The sequence below is a fragment of the Haemaphysalis longicornis genome, unplaced genomic scaffold (genome assembly GCF_048455015.1).
Source record: "Haemaphysalis longicornis isolate Haplotype H1 unplaced genomic scaffold, Haemaphysalis longicornis Haplotype H1 scaffold_6, whole genome shotgun sequence".
Lineage (NCBI taxonomy): Eukaryota > Metazoa > Arthropoda > Arachnida > Ixodida > Ixodidae > Haemaphysalis > Haemaphysalis longicornis.
The window spans coordinates 165164328-165186776 of record NW_027526407.1 but is presented as its reverse complement, the minus strand read 5'-3'; the positions used below and the strand labels follow the sequence as shown (position 1 = coordinate 165186776).

The window sequence follows — 22449 nt, the reverse complement described above, 5'->3', positions numbered from 1 at the left end:
TGTGCTCAGGAAAAAAATTATGATACGCGCCTAGGATATAAATGTCTATAGCGTGTTACGGCTACTAGACCAGAAAAATAAAATTCTAACGAAATCGTGAAACCAAATACAGCCACGAAAACTTTAGCTGTTTTATCAAGAAAGGAAATAGATATGCTCGTTTACGGTGAAGGGGTATTTTGGAATGAAGTGAACAAGAAACAGATTTGATAAAATTGGCCCAAAAAGTTTTATTCTAGCCACTTTTGCCTTCGCTTTTTTCACTTTTGCCCTACAGGAATGCAAAGTAAGGTCTCTTCTGTGAAGTACGACCAACGGACGTACCGTGCCGAAACTACTTATGCCGTCACGGGGGGAAAGTGGTAAGTGCTCACCTATTCATGAATTAAGCCCTGTCACAAGTTTTATGGTTTTTGCTAGAAGTAGGCAGTAAACGGAAACGTTTATTTTTAGGAAGGTAACTTCTTGTAGACCGCGCTTTTATATCACTGATGCTGAAGCTGTCGCGGGTAATTTTTATTTCTATTATTTCTGCTACGTTACATAGTCATATATTCACAGGCATAGATACCAGTTTATTTCGTTGCTACATGTGTAGCAAGAACACGCCTGTATGCTGTTCCGTTCGTCAGCTTCACTGCGAGTGTTTTATCTATCGTGCGTCTATTGTAGCATTATTATAACAATACCCCGAAAAAAATAAATACAGGCAAAACCCAGAGGGACGAAGCTGAGACTGACATTAGAATAAAACGAATTTTGGAAAAGGGTGTATTTCTACTCTGGTTAGTTGACTAACCGGCGAAGGTACTTTAGCCTATTTCGTACCGGGCAGCGACGCCGTTATAAGAAAAAAATACAAGTCTTCTTGAGTTCTGCACTTCAAGTTGCATAATAAAACAACTTATCTCACACCTAAAGTGCCACATACCAGCAAAAATTAAAACGCGAGTATGCGTTCAAGTTTGTCCCTCGCCTGTGCATTTACTGTGGTCATGCAGTAACACTTGTAATTGGCGCTGTGTATTTGAAAAATTACAATAACATAACAAAAGCAGTCGACCGTTGGTTAGATATCAGAAACGACTGAAAACTGAACAAAAAATTGCATGCGGAAATTGGACATCCACTTTAAACGCACCCTTGCGGCTACAAGAGCAAGCCGTATAGCTAGCTCTCTTCTTTCTTTGGTAGCCGGATAGCTTTGTTATAAGCGCACCTCTAATTTCCCCTCCCAGTAGCTTCCTCAACTCTGACGATTTCCCCCTAAACTTGTCGGGGAACTTAACTAATAGAAACTTTACTCGAAGGGCCCAAGAAACTCCCAGTGTGGCAGAAATTAAGTTTAAAATGTTTTTGAGACGAGGTTTAAAGTTTTGCTTGAAAATTAACTTTTAAGTCCTCTGCTGACAGGTACTTCGAGTTCGAGGTTTTAACCCTGGGACCCATGAAAGTGGGATGGGCGTCCGCCTCAAGTTTCCTGCCCTCTTGCGAACTTGGCGGGGACGCCAACTCGTGGGCGTACGACGGTTTCCTGGTAAGTTGGCCCTCTTGATGTTTGGAAAGATATGTGTTCATTAACTGTGGTTTGTGTGCCATGCAGTGCGGTCCTCAAAGTGTAATAAAAACTCCTAAAGAAGAGAAAACGAAAAAACAGGGCGCCGTGCTGTGCGTTTACACCCGATAACGGTGCTGAACACTAAATTCAACATTAAATTTTTCGGCAGGGCAGAAACATTTATACTCCAAAACATTATCTTCCGACAGGGCTGCAAAATTAAAGTTCAATATGAAAAGTTCAAAAGTGGACGCAAAATCTATATGAAGACAATAGATTTGTGGGGCTTCTGAGGAAAAGGTAATGTGTTAGAAAGGCTGAACGCAGGTCTGAAATCACCGGATTGATCGGTATAATCAACGTGAGTTCTGTAAATTATACAATGAGTGTTTTCGATGTTTCCCGGGGAGAATTTATTTGTATAATGAAAACAATGACTGACGTAATTACAGTCGTTACACTGAAGACCAAGGATACGATAGGGGGATCGACTAAAAAAATCCATGAGTATACAGAACTCGGCGAACAAGCGATAGCAGCGGCTGGAAACCTCCGGGAGAGGGCTAAAGTAAAATACTTACCATCAAACAAATGCTTGCTACTAAAAGGTGTTGGCCATGGTCGCATCACAATTCATATGTTCGTTCGATCGTTTACCTGCTACAGTGAGTCACTGGCAAAGGCGTTGGGCTGCTAAGCCCCAGAAGGCGAGTTCAGTCCCGACCGGCGGTTTTTCTGTTCGAGGTGAAAAACGAAAACGCCTCTGTATGGACATATCACACGTGTTCAAGATCCCAAGTTGACAAAAATGTCCCTGTAGCCCTCCCCTACTCCCACCTCAAATAAGCCGTGTGTACCTTCGTCTCGTTAAGTCCCCAAAATCTGAAATGCATACGCGGGAATTTCTTAACGCTTTCCTGTTTTTGCAGGCCGTGAAAAACCACGCCGGCGGAGCAGAGTCGTACGGCAAGCAGTGGACTATCGGTGATGTCATCGGCTGCATGTTGGACCTACACGACCGCACAATAAGTGAGTAGTTCTAATTTTTTTTTGTTCAGTGGAAAAACTCGTCACTAAATTTTACAGAGGCGCATATTTATTTAGTTGCTAGTAAGTGTGCCAGGTTACAGGAGCTATAGGTACCGTAATATCTCGATATGTCTCGTGTGCTTTCCTCTACTCGTGTGGTTTAGAGTGCAGAGGAAACTTCACCATAATATATTTTATGAATCTAAACAAACGTACTCCAAAACTCATTCATTATTCTGGTTGCCCTGAAGACTTCTGAATTTTGTGTAATTCATCGATCAGAGCATTAGAGTTTCAAGCAAGCATTTTTGGATTGTTTATGCGTTTCTTAGCTTTACAGTATGCAATAAAGTTGTATATTTAACTGACAATTCTGTTATGGTTTATTTTATTACTTTGCACATTTTATCCAAGCCAATGAACCAAATAGCCTGCCCATAAATAAGGCGGTACAGGTGAACCTCGTTATACCGAACACTGATATTGCTAATTATCGGCTATAGCGAATTGGTCACGCTTTATTTCAATGACACTTATTCTTTTATAACGAAACGGGAGCCGTGAGAGCCGCGCGCGATATCGGATATAACGGAGAAATAGTTGACCAGGAGTCTGAGAAGCTACTTGAAAAAAAAAAAAACCCTCGTTCGATAATGCAGAAGTGTAAAGGTCCTTCGTTCGTAGGCACTGCGGAATATTTCATCCTGCTCAATGCTGTGAATAGCCACCTGGCGAAGATGACACCTTTCACCAAATAAATAAGGACGCAGGCCTATTTGGTCAAGTGAACTTTATTCTGTTGTAATTTCACGTACAGTCGTCAAAACTGTTAACACCTACAAAGAACGAGGTGCCAGCGTATACACAGAGCGGGAGCGTACGATAGCAATCGGGCTGTTAAGCCGGGTGTTGCGCATGCGTTGAAGCACCCGAGTGCAGTAGGGCAGCATCGTGAGTGCAGATAACCAGCGCCAAAGATGCGGCTGTAGCTATCGTGAGCTGCCACTCTGTGCGTATTCAGGCACCTCGTGTTTTGTTATTGTTAACAGTTTTGACGACTGTACTCATGTTGCCGGTCCTTGAGGTTGAAATGCATCCTGTAGAAAAGTAGGGGTACCTTGTTTATAGTGGATTCGAGGCCTGAAAAAATACATTTTTGTAACAAGTATGCTTACGGGAGCCAGGTTTACCACTTGTTAGAGTATATTTTTACCTGTAATGGTACAACGAATATCGGAGCCAATGGTCCTTGTTATAACTAAGTTGCACTGTAGACTAAGCGTTGATAGCTTATGTAACCATATTCAGTCCTGAAAGGGAACTTCATCGTATTGAACTTGTGCTCACAGGCTTTTCTTTGAACGGTGAACTTCTGTTGGATAACCTCGGCGGTGAAGCTGCCTTTTCGGAAATTCCGTGCGGGGAAGGAGGTACGTATTGCATGATGCCGGACTACGTGTTCCTTTGTATCTCAACTGACAGAACACAGGCGAGCATTTATCGTTAGAGTTTCGTTGACGTAACTTTTTATAATTACCCTGCGCTTAATGAAATAAAGTTTAAAAGTTGTTTGGTGTTACCAGATAACGAAAACAAAATTGCGCAGCTTTATAAAAGGATGCGGTGGAACACTTTCGTTGAAAGGGATAGCTCCGGGCCTATTTGGATAAAACAGCCGACAAGTCTTTACAATGTATCACACAAGGTTGTCTTCTCACTATGTGTAGCAAATCATTGGTTTAAATGTTGTGCCGTGGCACAAATTACAGACGCATTGTTACGTTTTTACTTCTTGGCCACCCAGCTAGATATTTAGTTATATTTGCCGTTGTCTTTCTAGGAGGTAGGATATGCGAGGAATGTAGCGTTCTCCGGTCGCTTCAATAGAGGAAGAGGAGTTATGTCTGGGCAGCGTTCGTATATTTAGCTCACTGAGAAGCGTCAGTCCTTTAATTAACTATGTAGCCTCATTTCAGCGTCGGCACCCAGCTGTTAGCAAGAAAAAAAATTAGCAATGTTTGAATTTGGAGTAATCGTTTCGTAATTTATGCATAACTCGCCCTTATCCCATTCTTCCCGTTCGCAAAGGCTTTGTTACTGATTGTTGATGAAAGGCGGTTATGTGGGCTGAGCGCGTTCGTACCGACTCAAAAAATGACCCCCGTGATGTTATTTGAAAGCATAAAATATTATTCTGTTTCAATACAAGTGAAAAAAGAAAAAAACATGACTTTCATAGTGATTGTATTCGTGCTGCCTAGAAATATGGGGCTGCTTCCGCACAAAATGGAGCGATCCTGAAAACGTACGACGGAACCGACCGTTGGCACGTGTGATAGATGAATCCCATGCTACATATCGTGGGGGATTCGTACGGGCTATGTGGGACTCAAATCGGGAAAAAATGCCTTCCAAGTATGGCGGCCAAAACCAAGACGAGCTATCATTTATACCTAGTGCTGTGCACAGGGCACAATGACCATTATCACTGTTATCACGCCCCATCGTGTTATGCCTTCTCTGTAATGGGTAATATTTTGTTTCTGAAGTATTTGAATATATCGTGCCTTGGCGCGAGCACGGCTGTGCCACATTATATCTGCGTCACCTCCTTCGTAGATGGGTGAGTGCGGTGGCACGTGCAATAGTCCTTTAATTCCGTAAGGCATGTTGTTGGCCTAGGTCGCTCTCTATACGTACACGTAAAAGTTCGGACACGGACGGGAGAGCGACAAAGGGAAAGCAGGACGGGCGCAGACTTGCTCGCCCGGTCTCTTTTTTAAACACGATACTCTTTCTTGGGCTACTAAATCGCGGAAATTTTGGTCTGTCTGTCTATGTATGACTTGATCCAGCCAGCCGACCAAAGTGAAACAGAGACTGCGCAATAGTCTTATATATCCACAGCCAAAACTAAACGTCTAAGTCAGATTTTAATGTTCATAGTTGTCAACATGAAGAAGAACAAGACATTACCCAAATATAAGGCAGAAAATCAATACAAGAGTGATATTTGCGGTGTTCTTTTACCTCAAGATTCACGAATGCTTGTTTTTTGCGATAGCGAATAAAATACTACCTCAACTGCAGAAAACCGTCGCCCGCTGTTGCCTGCGCTACCTGGCGCCATTAAAAACATCGAGCGGAAGCAGCAACGAAAGGTTTCACTAGATGAGATCTACGCTCTGCTTGGAATGCTCGCGGAGTAGGGCAACCAGGTTCTATAAATGTTGTAGTAGGGCCTCCATTCACGCGCGTCTCCGCTGTTCGGCGGCGCTGGCATAGGGGCACCCGACTTGGAGCAGTGGAACGCGGTAAATTTAAATTTACTTGAGCGAACGTCTAGCGTGTTATCTTGGGAGGTTCGAGACGGGTGAGGAACAGCATGAGAGGTGAGTGGGAAAGCGAAAAAAGGAATTCACTTGCTGGGGGGCGGGGGGGGGGAGGTTGGCGCAGTCGACTATCGTCTTTTATCGACATTTGCAACGAAAGGAGCACATACGCGGCCAGTTTTTTTTCGCTGCGCTGTCCATGTGCGCACGTTTACGTCCAAGTCCGTTTCTTCTCCCGTGACAATATTGTTGGTGTGGCCACGATTTCTATTCCTAACTATTGATTGAGAACGCGAATTTTCTTCTCGTAAAATTCAAGATTATTACCAGTCTTGCCTATCCTTGTTTAACAAAGCTTTCCTGTTTTCAGCGTCCTATGTGCCTGCGTGCACTTTCGGGATCGGTCAGAAGGCCAAGTTGGTATTCGGACACGACGTCAACCTCCTGCGTTTCTTCACCACCTGCGGCCTTCAAGAAGGATACCAGCCATTCTGCGTGTAAGTACTACCGCCCCTTTGCTATCGCACTCACGATTGCCATATCGACATCACAGGTGGTGTATTTTGCTCGAAAACATTATCCCGTCTCTTGAAATCTTGCGTGTGCGCTTATTACACCATTGGAGACGGAAATAGTAACCAGAGTTCGCATGCAGGATGAAAAAAGTTTCATTTAAACTCGTCAATGTGAAACCCTGAACTGCACTGGCGAGAACGTAACTGGAAGAATAGAGCAACACCTAAGCTTAATATATCATCTCCAAAAGCATAGGTAAGGTCTCTGCGGAGCTCAAAACGCGTACTAACGAATGGGGAGGCGACTATAAGTTAGCAGTTGTTTTGGAGGGTTGGGTGAAATGTGGTTTTGAAAACGTGACCACCTCTATCACGTAAAACGTCGCCCACCACTAGCTCACTGTTTTGCGTGGCCTACTATGCTAAAGTTTATTCCTTGAGATTCCTAAGCGAAATTCGCCTATTTTAGGCACATTCCGTTCTGTGCCTGGCTTTCAGGAACTTCCTGAGCCAAGACAAACCGTTTGTTGAAGATTCAAATCTAGCGCCAAACTACGCCAAATCTAGCGCCAAACTCAAATCTAGCGCCTTATCTACGAGAGATAAGCGCACAGTTTAAAACTCCGAAATAAATGTGGGCAGAAAGCAGTAAATACAAAGAAATAGATGGTATGTTCCAAGCAAAAATTAAAAAAAATACCTAAGTAGCCACGACTATACTCGGTTACAACTCAAGAACGGCACCACCTCATGTAGTGTATCACTCCGCCAAAGCGCCGGACCCGTGACGTCAGTGCGCGCGCGTTCTGAAAGGGGGTTTGCTATGAATGCGTGATATCGCCTGCCTTGTCTCACGCAGTTTGTTTGTCGTCACTGGAGTCGTTTATAAGCATATTAAGTGCAAAAAAATCACGGGAATGGCTCACGCGTTGTTAAAAATATTCCCAGTAACGCCCTACTTGCGCCGCGCGGAGAAACATCCGGCTACGGTGATAAGGCACAGCGGCAACTTCCGGAAGAAACTGGAAAAAAGTCAAGTAGGGTTTAGCCTAACCCATATGCTGCAAGGCGAAGTGGTACAACAGCATATTCCGGGAATGTTATACGCAGACGACATTGTTCTTTTAGCTGATAACCAAACCGATATGCAGCGGCTAATAAATATTTGCGGCCAGGAAGCCACTGACCTCGGTTTAAATTTCAGTGCAGAAAAATCAGGAATAATGGTTTTCAATGACGCTACCACCGACGTAGTGTCTATCCAGCAAGGCGAAGTACCTAGAGTGAAGGAATATAAATATTTGGGAGTGTGGATAAACGAAGGGGATAACTACTTAAGTACTCACGAGGAGCAACTTAAGGTTAAGGGAAAGCGAAACGCAGCTATAATGAAGCATAGAGCTCTGTGGGGGTATAACAAATATGAAGTAGTAAGAGGAATGTGGAAAGGAGTAATGGTTCCAGGCCTCACGTTTGCGAATGCTGTGCTCTGCTTAAAATCAGACGTTCTATCAGGCCTTGAAGTAAACCAGAGAACGGTAGGACGTTTGGCCTTAGGCGCGCATGGAAAAACAACTAACGAAGCAGTTCAGGGAGATATGGGCTGGGCGTCGTTTGAAGTTAGAGAAGCTCAAAGTAAAATATGCTTTGAGATGAGGTTGAGGGCAATGGATCAACGAAGGTGGGCAGCTAAGGTTTTTAGGTACCTATACTTGAAAAGCGTGGACACGCCGTGGTTAAGGAAGACTAGACGGCTAACGATGAAATACGGAAAGAACAGTGGGGAATCCAAAACAGACAAGGTAACCAAAAAAGAGGCAAGGCAGATTGAAACGAATAGATGGAGGGAAAAAATGGAAGCTAAAACGTCGTTACAGATGTACAGTGCTGAGAAGACGAACATCAGAAAGGAAAATTTCTACGATAATTCCCAGGGCAGTGCTTTGCTTTTTGAGGCTAGAGCAGGGTGCCTGCGAACTAAGAGTTTTGTGGGGAAGTATTCACAAAATGATGGGGTATGTGTGGTCTGCGGAAAAGAAACAGAAACTATGCGGCACATAGTGTTAGAATGTGAGGGTATCCATCCAAATCTACATGAGAATATTGGGCTTTCAGAAGCCCTAGGATTTAAGGGTATCAGTGAGGAAGTTAACTTCAAGGCTGTCGAGGGGACGAAAAGAAGATTATAATGCTGGTGGATGAAAAGCAGAGAGGGGAATTTTGCCTAGAACAGTTACCACCTGTAACAGGGAAAAGAAAGTATTTCGGGCCTAATAAGCCTTAGGGCCTGCCATAAGCAGCGCTAGTATTAAACCAAGAGTGTAAAACATGGTTATATTAGTTCTTTTTGGTAAGATGACATGTCATCACCCCGCTTCAAAGGGGAAACCAATAGGAATCATCATCATCATCGGTGCCGTTCTTAAGTTGTCACCGAGTATAGGCATTTACTGTGTGACACATGTCGGCTCGTTTACGCTTAGCGTGTATATATTCACCAACCCTAGTGCTATGAAGCACGCCATGTCGCGATAGACGCCTTGTGGGTGCCCACACCTGTTGCTGAAGAACTTTTTGTGAGCCGCTACAAAGCTGCCCATGAGACTTTTACTACAAAGGGTACCGCATATATAACGGCATTCTGACCTGCAAACTGTTACTCCTCCGTTTGATCGGTATCGACATGACTATGTATTCAATATGCTCAAGAGTTGGCATGTGCGCATGATCGTTCAGTTATTTGTAAATTTTGTTACAAGACAATATCAGTGGAATGTCACCCGTATTTTTTGACTGCAGCTACATTTGAAACTGCTTGAGCACTACTTACCAAGAAGAGCGGATGCTTTAGTGTCCTTTATTCTTTCTAGGAACATGAATCGGAACATGACTTTTTGGTACAACAAAGATGAGCCTATGTTCGTGAACGTGGACGACGCTTTTTCGCCCAACGTAGAGGTCAACAGGATCCCTGCGGGGTAAGCATTCCTTCTTTGATTGTTTAACTACCGATCGGTGGGGCTGATGGAGTAAACGTTGCAATACTTATCAAATGTAATGTCAACAGCTGTTAAAACTGGTCCACGTTGCGGGAAAGTAACACCGGTTCCTCGGCCAGGCATATTAGTGGATTCTCAGGCTCATGTTTTGAGATTGTAGCCATATAAAAAAAACAAAGTTCCTAATCGCTGTGGTCATCTTGTATGCCAGGGGCAGTTTTTCAAATATTTTGATAGCTCTTGACGAGCATTTCGTTTTTTTTTTTCATACTCGGACTATTTTTTAGCTGCAGAAACCTACACTCGTTTGTTTTTCTAAAGGGGTATTGTGCTTGCCAGGCGAGAGATAAGTAATCAAAAGGGGCATTTTAGGGGCTTTATGATTCCTTTAATCGGGGCGTACTGCCAAAGATCGATTTATTTCTTATCTCCTTTTTGTATTGTTGTTTGTAGTTCGTTCCTTATTTATGTAGCCTCAGTTTATTTGTAGAAAAGAAAAAGGAGAAAAATAGAACACCACAGTCCCTTCGTGGTCACCATGCGAGCTACAGCAAAGAAATAATATTCGTTTTCAATGATTTCCATGCCATCTCAGGCTTCGCAATTGTTGTTATCCAGTTTCCTGACGAATAGTAAATATTACAAAATTCAAAAAGAGGCAACAATCTTGCCCTGCGCATTTCCCCAGAAAAGTAGCGTTGTTTTCATAGAATTGGCCTGACCTTCGTAGTAGGGTTGAGGCAGTTCGGTTTGGATGCTCGACCTTTGAGTATGTTTATAATTCATATTGATGGAAAATTTTGGCTACTTCAGGCCAGATAAGTCTTGCGGCTGGCAAAGCATGCGCATTTTAGGGAGTGCTGGCTCCGGGACATTTAAAATGTTTTATTTGATTGGGGGCACCTTTGTTGAGTTTGTGTCGGATAAGAAATTGTACAAGGAATCTTTTAGTCGTGTGTTTTATTGCTTAAACATTCTGGGGCGTATGCCCCAAAATAAACATATCTTTCGTTCTCGCATCACCAGGAAGCTGAATTTTATCAATAAAAAACTGACCTTCAAGCGAAAGTGTTTCCAAAACATTGATGACTTTTTTACCAATCCGAAACTTCAGAAGTGACACTTGTTAGAATTTATGAATAATATGTGCCTAATGTTTTTCCTATACTCGTGAACGTCTTTGAAGCTGAGGGGTAAGACATTATAAGTAACGCATGCTTTCTGTCATAAACACTGGTTTCCTGCAACGCAGCGGCGAATGCCCTCCAGCGCTCAAGATCACGCACAAGCTGTTCGAATCCGTGGAAAAGGTCAACTACGAATTCCTGAGGTTAAGCTTACCGGTGTGCTGCCGCGACCACCTCGTTGAGTGAGTACCTTGCATTATCGCCCCTTTCTCAGACTGCAAAAAATTCCGGGCCATGTCCAGTAACGTGAAACCTGGGGAGGGGAGAAGCATGCAGTGTGCGCCGGTGTTTCCCACAGCAAAATCTCGGCTAGTGGGGAGCGTCCATCGCAGAAAAGAGCGTTTCTGGAGCCAACGCGCGCCGTTGCCTCTCTCTTGGTGCGCGGTGCGAGCTGATTGACCGCCGGAGAAGCGCCGGTGGGAGTAGCAACAACGAGCGCCCTGAGGTGGTGGCGCCCTCGCTTGCGTTGAACCGGTTTTGCGCAATTGAATGAGAGGCAGACAGGTCTAAGTTGTCTTCGTGTCACACGCCGGATCATGCTAAGAAGTATGCTTTAAAGGAGAAAACCTGGCGCCTGCAACCAATTTCGGGACGGAATTTAACAAACTTCCGGTAATAAAGCACCTAAATCCTGATTATTCCTGTATTTCAAATTAGGTTAAATCATGTTAGTAGGTTTTGAATCGGTTTTATGTATTATACACTTGTTTTTTTTACCTTCGTTTGACAACTTGATTTACCATGACGACAGGATTCGCCGACAGCCAGAATCCATACAGTGCTTCACTACTAAAACCATTCTAAGGCGTTAACACGCGGTTATCGGCACTCCAGCCGCGCATCACATAAATTTGCCCAATGTTCATCGTTGTGATCCAAGGCCGACAAAATACACACGAACAAATAGAACAAAACTGTTTTTTAACTTATCCCTCACTTCCCTGTTTCGTAATTGGGCTTGGCAACGGTTTTGGTGAACGCAGTGTCACTTGACAGGTGCCCCTGAATCTCTGGGGTGCCGTCTTAAAAACTCTGCTTCGCAATTCACTCTCGCGGGGATATTGACTTCCGGAACAATTATCGGGAACACGTCGCAGTAAACCATTAGGCAATCAATCAGCCCAATCATGTTCAGAATTTCTTCTTTACTCCCTCACCATATTTACGTTTGGAATAAGCGGATTGAATAAACAGTAAACTCAACCTTTTAAGGTTCACTAGACTGCTGAATAAGGAGCAGAAGCTTTTCCTTGATTATCATCTTTATCATTGGAATGCCTTTGGTTCAAATACAATTTGCTCGCATTGCCCTTCGTTTGTGTTCGGTGCACACTGTGATCGCTTGTGTCTCTTCTTCGTTTGAAACTACGCGAAGCAAAATTATTTACATGTTGTGTAATGAGTTGTTTCCAGTTATATGTATGCATTCGCGCATGTGCCTGACAAAGGGCTGCGTCACCGTCCAATATTGTAGTCCGATATTGCAATATTGCAGTTCGTACAATGCAGTCTTCTGAATTCCCACGTGATCGCTGCAAGATACGTTCCAAAAAGACGATATGTAAAAATGCCCATTCGCATACTCTCTTTGGGAGTATTGAAAAAAAAAAAACTTGTAGAATTTACATTATACCAAACACTACCAACCAGGTTCATCAGAGGGTAGGCGCAGTTCAGCATAATGCGGAAGGTGCAGATTTCAAAACGTTGACTCGCGTATTACTGGAGATAACGTTTTTATAAAGCATTTCTCGTTTAGCTGAATAACCCGCCGGGGTGGTTCAGTGGCTAAGACGTTTTGCTGCTCAGCTTAAAGGCCAACTGCACTCAAAATTTCGACTTCTTGAAAACCCTATTTCCGTATAGTCTGCTTCAAAAGAAAGCAACATGCAAAATACAACAGCTGAAATACGCACGTGGACGCCGCAAGCGGCCAGCAAAAATCGGCGATTTTGAAACCGAAACCGAGGAGAGCGCGGCCATTGCAGTGACGTTGCAGCCGTCCAGCGAGCGGCCGGGCGGTCACCAGTTCGGGAGAATGTCTGCGCGCAAGCTCTACGCGCGCACGGGGCAGCAGAGCTCGACCGGCTCTCCCGCTGCGTGGCTGGCCAGAGGAAAAAGCCACCGTCCGCTGGAACGTCACAGGCGCGTCATGGCTGTTTACGCGATCCGCCGGCAGGTGCAGAGTGGTCTGCGGCGGAGCCTTTTTAAACGCTTCTGACTGATTAACGAGGCGTTTCACGGGGCTACCACTTGTGTCTCAGCTTATTTGGGGGTACTTACTACGCATTAAAAACAAATTTGGCCGAGGTGAAATTTGAGTGCAGTAGGCCTTTAAGGGCGTGGATTCGATCCCGGCTCTGGTGGCTGCTTTTCCGATGGCGGCGAAAACCAAAAACTTACCATCCCTCCCTTAAAAAAGTTTGATAGTACGGTGAAAGTTGAAAGTGCGTTCACGTTTCGCTGAAAGCGCGCCCAATCAATCGTCAAATCTTCCAAGACCAAAATCGCTAACGAAGACCGAACCCTTGCGACGATTTTTCGCGCACTGAGCAAACGCATCTACGAACGATCTCAATGTACAACGATACGGGGTTTATGAGATAAAGGCATACTGTTGTAGTAATCCTTCGTAATCGATGCGTGTGCTGTCTTATCTAGAACCGTTCCCTTTCCCCGATTTTCAAGCAACCTTTATGACACAAGGGAAGCCCGCTTTCCCACACGCGCCGTGTGTCCAGGTTTCTTATCAGCGCTTTTAGGTTCACCAGTTGGTCTATTGAGAAATGCATTACTTTTTCGAGAGAACGCCATAGGTCCCACTAAAAAAGGTTTCGATTTAAAACGCCGGTGTGTCTGTATTTCGCACGTTAAAGATCTCCATCTGGTCCGAATCAATCCGGAGCCCTCCACTGCAACGCGCCCCATTGGCCAGTTGTTACTTGGACTCGTCAGCACTATATATATATATATATATATATATATATATATATATATATATATATATATATATATATATATATATATATATATATAGATATATATATTGAGAGGACAAGGTTCACTGGAGAGGCCGTTGTTCGGGGCGACCGTTTATTCGGAGGCTCGAGCAGGGAACGCGCGAGTACACACACCATGATGATGAGTATTCACAGAGATGAGGACGAAGTGCTAGAGCACGTTCGCTAATGATGATGATAATGTACAGATGAAGAGGAAGCACTGATGGCAGTCAGATGATTCCCCACCAAGACCGACTGTGCCAACCGGTGCCGATACATTGCCCAAGGATGCTCACAATATATATATATATATATATATATATATATATATATATATATATATATATATATATATATATATATATATAATACTTTTCTCTCTCTCTCGGCATTGCAGGGAGCAAGACAAGGAGCACCGCTGGGAGGAGGTCCGTCGACGTCAGCGGAGGGCGCAGGCTGAGAAGCAGAGTGTCCGGCATCCAGGTAACCCGCAATGTATGAGATCGTTTCCTGCCTAGGGCCACGTGCTCGACTCTTTTTCCACTCTTTTGTGCGCACTGCTTCGCTCTCTTTTTTTTGCAAAGCAGCCGAGCATGCGCAATAGTCGTTTGAAGCAACCATTTGAACATTTTGCTCCAACCGCCAAGAAATGGCGAAGAAGGCTACCCCTTTTGTACCTGCCTATAGCCTGCGGATATACCTGCCGTAATCGAACGCTATTCTCTGCTTGAGTGAAATTGATTTGCTTGTTTGTCTTCTTAGGGTTACGATGGAAAGAAAACCCGTAAGAATTTCTAAATGTTTTTATTCAGGAAGCAGTGTTACAATATTCAGAACAATGCAATGCAATTTATATAGAAGTAAAGGAATACATGCTGTAGAATTTTATTTTTCAGCTTTTCTTCTTCGCGCGGCTATAAACCGTTCATGATAGCTTTGAATCTTCTTTGAAACAAGACAATTTTTCAGTTAGCTCTTCTAAAACCCACAAACTATAATAGAACTTGTTTTGAGAATTTGCACTGTTGCACTTTCCTGGCCTGAATAAATGATTTTGTTTTGTTTTGCAGCGTAAGTGCTTTCGTTTCACGACGCAGCTTTTTTTTACAAATCCTCAATTGTTCTCTTTGCAGCGAACCTGGAGCACCACATGCTTCGCAGCGGCTTCAGCATGTCTGACGTGAAAGGTGAGCGACGGAATAACGGGCTATAATAGGCCACAACTAAGGCTGGAAGCGAATGCGCTTTCGGGAAACAATCTATGGGTAACATTGGTAGGGACAGGCCTTTGCGAAATTGATTTAGAAACATCCCGAAAAACGTATTTCGGTTTTAATGACTGCGCAGCGATGCAGTGAGATGGATAGCATCTTTCTAGGCGCTGGGAAATTTTCCCACTCCAACACGTAGTTTAGCTGCATGGTTCTGGTTTTTCCGGAAAGCAGTTCTATGCTTTTTAGCATGCCACCCATAGTAACAGCTACACAACGGTGCGTCGACAGGCGTGGATAGACTTTTGTGGTTAGGAGAACACTTGAAAAAAATTTCTTCATGGATAGCTGCAAAGAACTAAGGATACATAATTGAAAAAATGCGCTAACAGGACGGGACAAAGGGAAGGAAACACAAAACAGCGCTGTTTTGTGTTTCCTTCCCTCTGTCCCGTCCTGTTAGCGCATTTTTTCAATTATGTGAAGAGACCAACTAGCCCCCCAGACAGCTTTGATAAGGATACATACCCTTCCTATCGGCATTTTATTTAGTTGTGCATTCTTAGAGAAGCATGTAGTTTTCAACAGAATTGCAGCTTTTTTGTAGTTGTTTTACGTTTTTTAGCACTACTTGAAAGAACCCGTGATCCTCTAGAATGCAAAGTGATGTTCATCATAGCCTAACGTTGCTTTTGGGCCTTCTTGCAACGGCCGCACAGACCTTCAACGCGGCTACTCGGACGAGGGTGGCGACACGGAGGACGTGATGCCGGTGGACCACCGGCCGCCCACCCCTCAGCAGAGGCGTCGTTCCATGCTCACCCCCCGCGGCACCACCGGCACCCTCACCAAGACTCAATCGTTCGATGCTGCCACCACGCTGCAGGTGCGCACGGCAGCGGGGCAGTGAGATATATCTACAGTAACACCTGGTTCTTCTGCATGGTTTGTTCAAACTGACGCTGTGGTGTCGGCAAAGTTGTGTGTATTTAAATAGCTTTCGTTACGAATTCATAGCGCAAAGAACAAAGACAAGAAAGAGGACACACAACACAGCGCTGTGTTGTGTGTCCTCTTTCTTGTCCTCGTTCTTTGCTGCTATGAATTCGTCGAAATCTTCATACCAACTTGCCCAAGAATCCGTACTCGTTAGCTTTCGTTAATTCGAACTTCTAATTTGTACACGTTTTTGGGCGCCTTCGAGTTCGAATTAGCGATGTTCGACTTATATTTATTTCAACTGGATTTTCGGTTATACAAAATGAAACCTAACGTTACTGTGGGCAGATGGGTGCATATTCGGTAATGTTAACGAAAAAAATTGTCTAAGGGTAATAAACGTAACTTGTGATGAAGCAGGAGGGATACACTAAAAATGGACATACCTGTAGCAGCGCAGCGTGAGAACATAATACGTAATTAGAGATTTAGGCTCCAACACTGTCGTTCATGCTGGTAGAAAATGAGAAGCATTGTAATGTATGGAATAGTCGTGTGCAGCACTGGCATACGCAAGGGGGGGGGGGGGAGGGAGGAGGGGGTATCGGGCAGCGAGGGTGCCGCGGGCACCGAAATTTTTCTGTCCCAGGGAGGAGGGGTGAGGAAACGCCCTGGCTACTTATCTGCCTATCGAAATTATTGTTTAGCCCAACCATTTTTGTGCTGCAAACTACGCACCTACCACAATCAATTCGATTTATTTATTGCCACGACGACGATCATCGATTTTGCAATTTCACGGGTGGAAATTTCAAACAGCATCATCACGAAGTTTGTATTTAGAGTTGAATGAATAATTTATTTGGCTTTTTATTTTCTTGATTTGCTCTTTCTTGCCTTTCCTCCTTTTATGTTCTTTCCCCCATAACGGGGGAAAGGCTGGACCCTCCTCCCACTACCGAAAAGAAGTCCTGCTGAGCTACTGCTGTGCAGATACAACATGCCTCAATTTACAGTATTACGGTAAACACAATGTTGACAGTAACGTCAAAGCAAGCACTTAACATGAGTATACCGTATTTACTCGAGCCTAAGCACCCTCTTTCACACGATCGCGATTCCCCGAGGGGGTGCTTAGACTAAAAAAAACAATATATAACACCCTCTTCCGCTCCCCCACCCCCCGTTCCCAAAACACACACTTTTTTTGCAAAGGTGTCTCTACGAGATGGGTGCAAGGCATAATGTTTCATTCGGCAAACATCCAAGAGAAAATCATCGTACAGATAGGGAACCAACTGCTTACATCTGATAGTCACCCTCACTACCACTCGAGTCCGTTGCACCGTTTGAGCCACCTCTTTCTGCATCCCCCAGCTGATCATCTTCTGTTTTGTCGAAGTAGTTTGTAATTGAACGCTTCATAAAAAACCTGGCCGCAACATTGTGTTGTACCCGCTAACAGGTATCCTAAATCTGCCTTGCGATGGTTGCCGGCAAAATGGGGTCCTAAGATTCGCACTCAAACTCTTTTTCCAAAATGTTTTTCTGAAAGTAGGGCAAGGGTGCTTAGATTCGGGGGGTACATAGAATAGAAAAAAATACGTTAATTATTGGGTACACTTCTGAGGAACTCTTCCGGGCATCGCTAATTCGCAGAGCTCAGAAGTGTTGTCGGTGGAGGCATTCCTTCTATGTTTCGAATCAACCAGGCAATGGAGGACGTTTTTCCAATGTAAACAAATGTACGCCATCGCGACTACAATAAATGCAGCTACTACGGTTTCGATTGCAAAATAAGTTGCCCTTTTGTTTATTTGTTTGTACATAATAAATTTATTGTCCTCAATAATTTATTCCTGCATTTAGGTACGAAATAACGTGCTTTATGTCTAGGATTCCCTTTTTCCAGTAAACATTTTCCAGACCGCGCCATGTCCAAAAAATGAATTAGTTCGGTATATCAGCCTACTTATCTTGCTACCTCGCCGTCATAAATTTTCACAGATGGGGATAATTTGGGACTAGCATAGCCCCCAATTTGGGACTATGGCAGGAGTGAGAATTCACGGAACAAAAAATAACAATTAAACAGATCAACAGAGCAATAAAACAAAAGAACAGTTACGCAAATCAAGTAAAAAATGGAATGTCGCAACCTGGTGAAACATCTCCCCGCGAGGGGGACTCGAGTAAATGCGTCGCATAGGGGGTGGGTGTATTGCGTTAACGTTTAGTGTTTGGGGAGTTGGTGGTAGTGCATGCGGTGTATCAGCAGCTTCTTGACGTAGTTTGAATGAGTCAAGGATATAAGGCGCGTTCGTAGCCTCCCATTCTGTGTAGGCTTTGTGGCGCAGTGGGTAGAGCACCATGTACATTGCGTTCCGCCCGCAGGGTCGAGGGATCGAAACCAGGCGCCGGATAGTATTTTTTTTTATATAGTGTAGGGGGAGGGGTGCGGACTACGACTACGGACGTCAACGCGGGTGACATCGTGAGTTACTGAAATGCTCTGCATTTAACATTTTCCAGCGGAAGGGAGCGAGTATCACCGTACAATCCATTCCAGAGTTCGGCAGTCAAAGGAAAAAAAACTAAATTTGAATGCGTTGGTTCGACAATGGTAAGGCTTGATATTAAGGTGGTGATTACTTCTAGTTATGGACGGCGAGGCAAACGATATGTAGGTATTGTCAGACATGCGATATACTGAGTTAATAAAACGGCAAGGCAATTTCATAGAACATAGAATAGTAAAGCAATTTCATAATATAACATATTCATAAGCATTTTACAAACGTTATATTGTACAGACCAAACGTTTCGTTGGGTGCAAACGACGCAAAATGACTTCCGTGAAATTAGTTGCTGAAAGGTTGTTCTGGTATAGTTACCCCTTTATGGAGACGCTTCCTGACCTGAAACACTTGTTAAAATGACACGGCCCAGAATTAAGCTTTTGTCCCCAACGCTAGCAACGCATATGGACTTGGCAGTGGTGTACCGCGAAATAGCCATTTGTTTTTAGCATCAAGGTATGATGTACTGAAGCTTTCCCGTAGGTACGTCCAACAATTGTACCGATCAGTTGGGAAGGCATCCACATGCTGTTCCGAACAGCAACTGGATGCCTTCGCAATGGGAGGCTTTCACAAGATTAGAATTTAAAACTCTTGAACAGTTGCAAGTTCGAACCTTGATATTGTAATCCGCTTAGTCACGTATTTTTCAATTTGGAGTTCAACATCCGCGCCTCCTAATAACCCCGATAAACACAGCAGCGATGGGGAGTTAGTCAGCCACTTGGGAGGCTAGAGTTCGGGTGGTATCAATGGCTCGTTATCGCCACTGAAAGTTTCATTCACCCCAAATAACGAATGCAATACACTCCAGGCAGGTGGTGTACCACTCAAGTGCGTACCGGACCTCTTACTATGCAATGTGAATGGAGGCCATTGGGTGGCTAATATCTGTCAACCACTTAGAAAACCAGACAATGTGCATGACTCTATCCACTGAACGCAATCAGGAATAGCCGCGTGTTGCGATCGTTATGACCCATTCATTCTTGCGTTCCGCTTTCCCGTCCTGCGTAGAGCCATAATGCGAGATTCCGTTCCCTTGTTAATAATATACTCGGGAACAAGTTAAGAACGGCAATAGCTCATGTACGGCATCACTCCGCCTAAGAAATGGAGCCGGATGTCAACGGGCGCGTGAGTTTTGAAAGGAGGTAGCTATGAATGCGTGATATCGTCTGACTTTTCTCACGTAGTGTGTTTATCATCGCTGCAGTAATTTACAATCATACTGAGTCCACAAAATCACGGGAAAAGCTCGTGTTATGTCCGAAATATCCCCAGTAACGCACTACTGGCGCCGCGCGGAGTAACGTCCAGCTGCGGTGATGAGGCACAGCGGCAACTTCCGTTGCCGTTCTTGAGTTGCAACCGAGTATAGCCTGGAATTCCCTGTGCGCATCCAGCGTCATCTACGGCATCGCTTGGAACAATTCTATTTTTTTGATGCTACGGCTAACAAATCTTCGCTGTTCGTGTTTTCGAACAAATGTCCCGGGTTCGAGCTCCAGCAATGCCGATATGTTTTGTGAGCTCATGATTTCTTTTTGTAAAATCTTCTGGTAGCTCAATTATGGGCATTCTTTGGAAAATAAAAGTGATTTGGTATCGTTTAAGTCAGTTAGAGATGCTGTGCGGAATATCAATAAGCCGCACTGGAGCCGCACCGGGCTGGCACCTACCTTGAAACGTAATATCGCGAGCCATAATTGCTATGCTCTGAAAAAGAACCATTTGCTGCCTTTTTATTTATTTTTTATTTATTTATTTATTTATTTATTATTATTTTTTTTATTGGTCCCCTCAGGGTAATACATTACAGAGGGGAGTGGGTTTAAGGGGGAAAAAGCATGAAAACAGGAAGCAGTTTTTAGCACTTCGTTTCGGAAAGGCTCTCTCCGGGATACGTGGCGCAATGTATCATTGTAGTAATTAGCTTTCCAGAGAGCACCGGAACACATCAGACGCAATCTTATTTGGAACAAACATGCCCGCTTGCAGGTGCCCGACGGTTCCCGTCCTGACGCCTCGCGTCTGCGGGCAGCTTCGAGCGAGGAGGCGCTGCACCGAGTCGGCCAGAAGTCGAAGGCTGGCCAGCGCACCAAAGCGGTCACTCCCGAACCCGAAAGTACGCCCAGGGTTTCTGTTTCTCGGCATGCATGATGACGTTCAAATGCTATCGACACTGTTTCCCTGATGAATATTATAGCTTAATGTGTACCAGAACGTTACCGCAAGCCAAAAGAATAAATGTGTGTGTGCGGGCATAGGCTTACCTTGGAACGCGGCCTTTGTAATTGACTTAACACCGCACTTCTCATTTTTCATTGAGCAGGCCCGGTGGTAAATGATATAAACTGCAACAGAGTACGATTTTGGGGTAGTAGGTTCATGGCTCATTGGATTGAACAACGCAAGTAACGGCAAATAATGCCGATCGATAATTGTTTTGTGCCTAGGCTACGCACCCACCACGTATTCGATGTAAGCTGGCACCGGGCATATCAGTCATGTATCAAGGTCAATGGGAGTAATATGAGCAAAACGATCGGAATATTACGTTGAGAACGACGTTATCTGAATGTCTTTGTATATAAGAGACGAAAGATCGGGAAACCATAGACCGTTTATTCCGGCCTCGCGAACCGAGCTGCCAGCGGAGCCTACGACGTAGAAGGTCGCCTGGTGCTCAGAATATGAAGGTAACAGCTGCCGTTGCGCGGGGTTATATGACGCTGACGATAGCCGTGTATCTGAATGATGTAAGTGGAAGAATGGCCACTGCAAAAATTGGTATGAAGGCGGCGCGCATGCTACATTACTTTGAGTAAATTCTCTGTTTAGTTTTACATGCTTTTTTTGTTGTTGCCGTTTAATTCTTCCTCTTTTCATGCTTTACATTTCCGTAAAGTAAAATTATCCAAAGAAAAACTAAATGACATAGGAAAAGTTTGGATGTAACCGGGGACATCATAAAAGATGACTATTTATTCTTTCGCGCTATCTGATCAACAACGGATGAAATCAAAACGCATCGGTCTACACAATCTGTGGATTGTGGAGAAGCGTTACTCATGACGGAAAAATTCATGTCAATTTTCTTTTTTTCACTTGGTATTTAGCAAACGGGGTGCTATCCCTGTGTATGTCTTTAATTGGGTGTGTAGTAAAAAAACGGTCGGCGAGGGGTCAGCGGGCGCTCGTGTTTTCTAGTTGATACATTTCACTCAGACTCAGCATGAATGTTAGAGGGTAGGTTTTAAAGAACGAAAATGGCAGATTACTGCTTGAAGGTTTAAATTACGTTTGCACTTAAAATGTAATGTAGTCTTTATGACATCGCTGCGGATGTTTTTGATGGCATGCAAATAAAAACTAGGAATGCTGCTTCTTTAAAGCAAAATGCTTGACTAGGAAAATTTTTGTGCTTTAAAACAAACTTCGGCATTATTTCTCGGAGTATAGACTTCATCGGCGCCTAGAGTTACATTTTTAAGCGCTTAGTTATACGGAAGCATTGTTAATTGTGAAGGAAAAGTTTGCGGTGACGCACAATTTAGTTTCCAACTTCATATAGTTGATGTTTGAAGCTTTTTAGATGTTACATGTGACGTTTTGTCAGGCAGCGGTAAGTCAACGGAACAAGCGTTATCATTCTGCATTACTTTCTGTGCACTTTTGTTGTTGATGGCCGCCCTGTTATTATTTCAAGTCCGTGCCCCATTACTCAATGCTCTCCTTGAGTCGGCTAATAGTAATAAATAAATAAATAAATAAATAAATAAATAAATAAATAAATAATGAAAAGGGTGATGGAGAGAAGGTTCCCTTTAAGTCGCCTTGGGAAGCAACACTCCCAAACGTAGGGAGCACAACGTCCGTAAGCTGAACCTTTCAACAGGCGGACGGCGTCCGAAATTTCCAAGAGCATTAACTCCAGTCATAATCCGCGGAGCTCTCTGTTAGTCTTCTAGTCTTCATCCCCTTTATTTCCCTGCTACATCTCGGCGGCTATGCAACAGTCGGCCTCGACTCTTGCCGTGTGCGTTGTTCTAGCTTTTTCTGGTAACGGCTTCTTTTAAATGCGGAGCATTTCTT

General features: G+C 44.0%; 1 protein-coding gene across 6 annotated transcripts in view; it reads left to right on the top strand.

Moving 5' to 3' along the window:
- Ryr (Ryanodine receptor) overlaps positions 1-22449 on the top strand; it is a 405814-nt gene that overhangs the window by 184349 nt on the left and 199016 nt on the right. For 3 of the 6 annotated variants that reach the window (XM_077672818.1, XM_077672816.1, XM_077672815.1), the window contains exons 29-39: positions 278-362; positions 1414-1537; positions 2488-2587; positions 3937-4017; positions 6290-6416; positions 9305-9412; positions 10686-10802; positions 14020-14105; positions 14756-14809; positions 15553-15719; positions 20353-20479. In XM_077672818.1, the coding sequence (XP_077528944.1) occupies positions 278-362; positions 1414-1537; positions 2488-2587; positions 3937-4017; positions 6290-6416; positions 9305-9412; positions 10686-10802; positions 14020-14105; positions 14756-14809; positions 15553-15719; positions 20353-20479 (1176 nt within the window). Of the gene's footprint in view, positions 1-277; positions 363-1413; positions 1538-2487; positions 2588-3936; positions 4018-6289; positions 6417-9304; positions 9413-10685; positions 10803-14019; positions 14118-14755; positions 14810-15552; positions 15720-20352; positions 20480-22449 lie in introns of all 6 variants that reach the window. The other 3 variants (XM_077672817.1, XM_077672813.1, XM_077672814.1) reach the window with 1 other exon arrangement.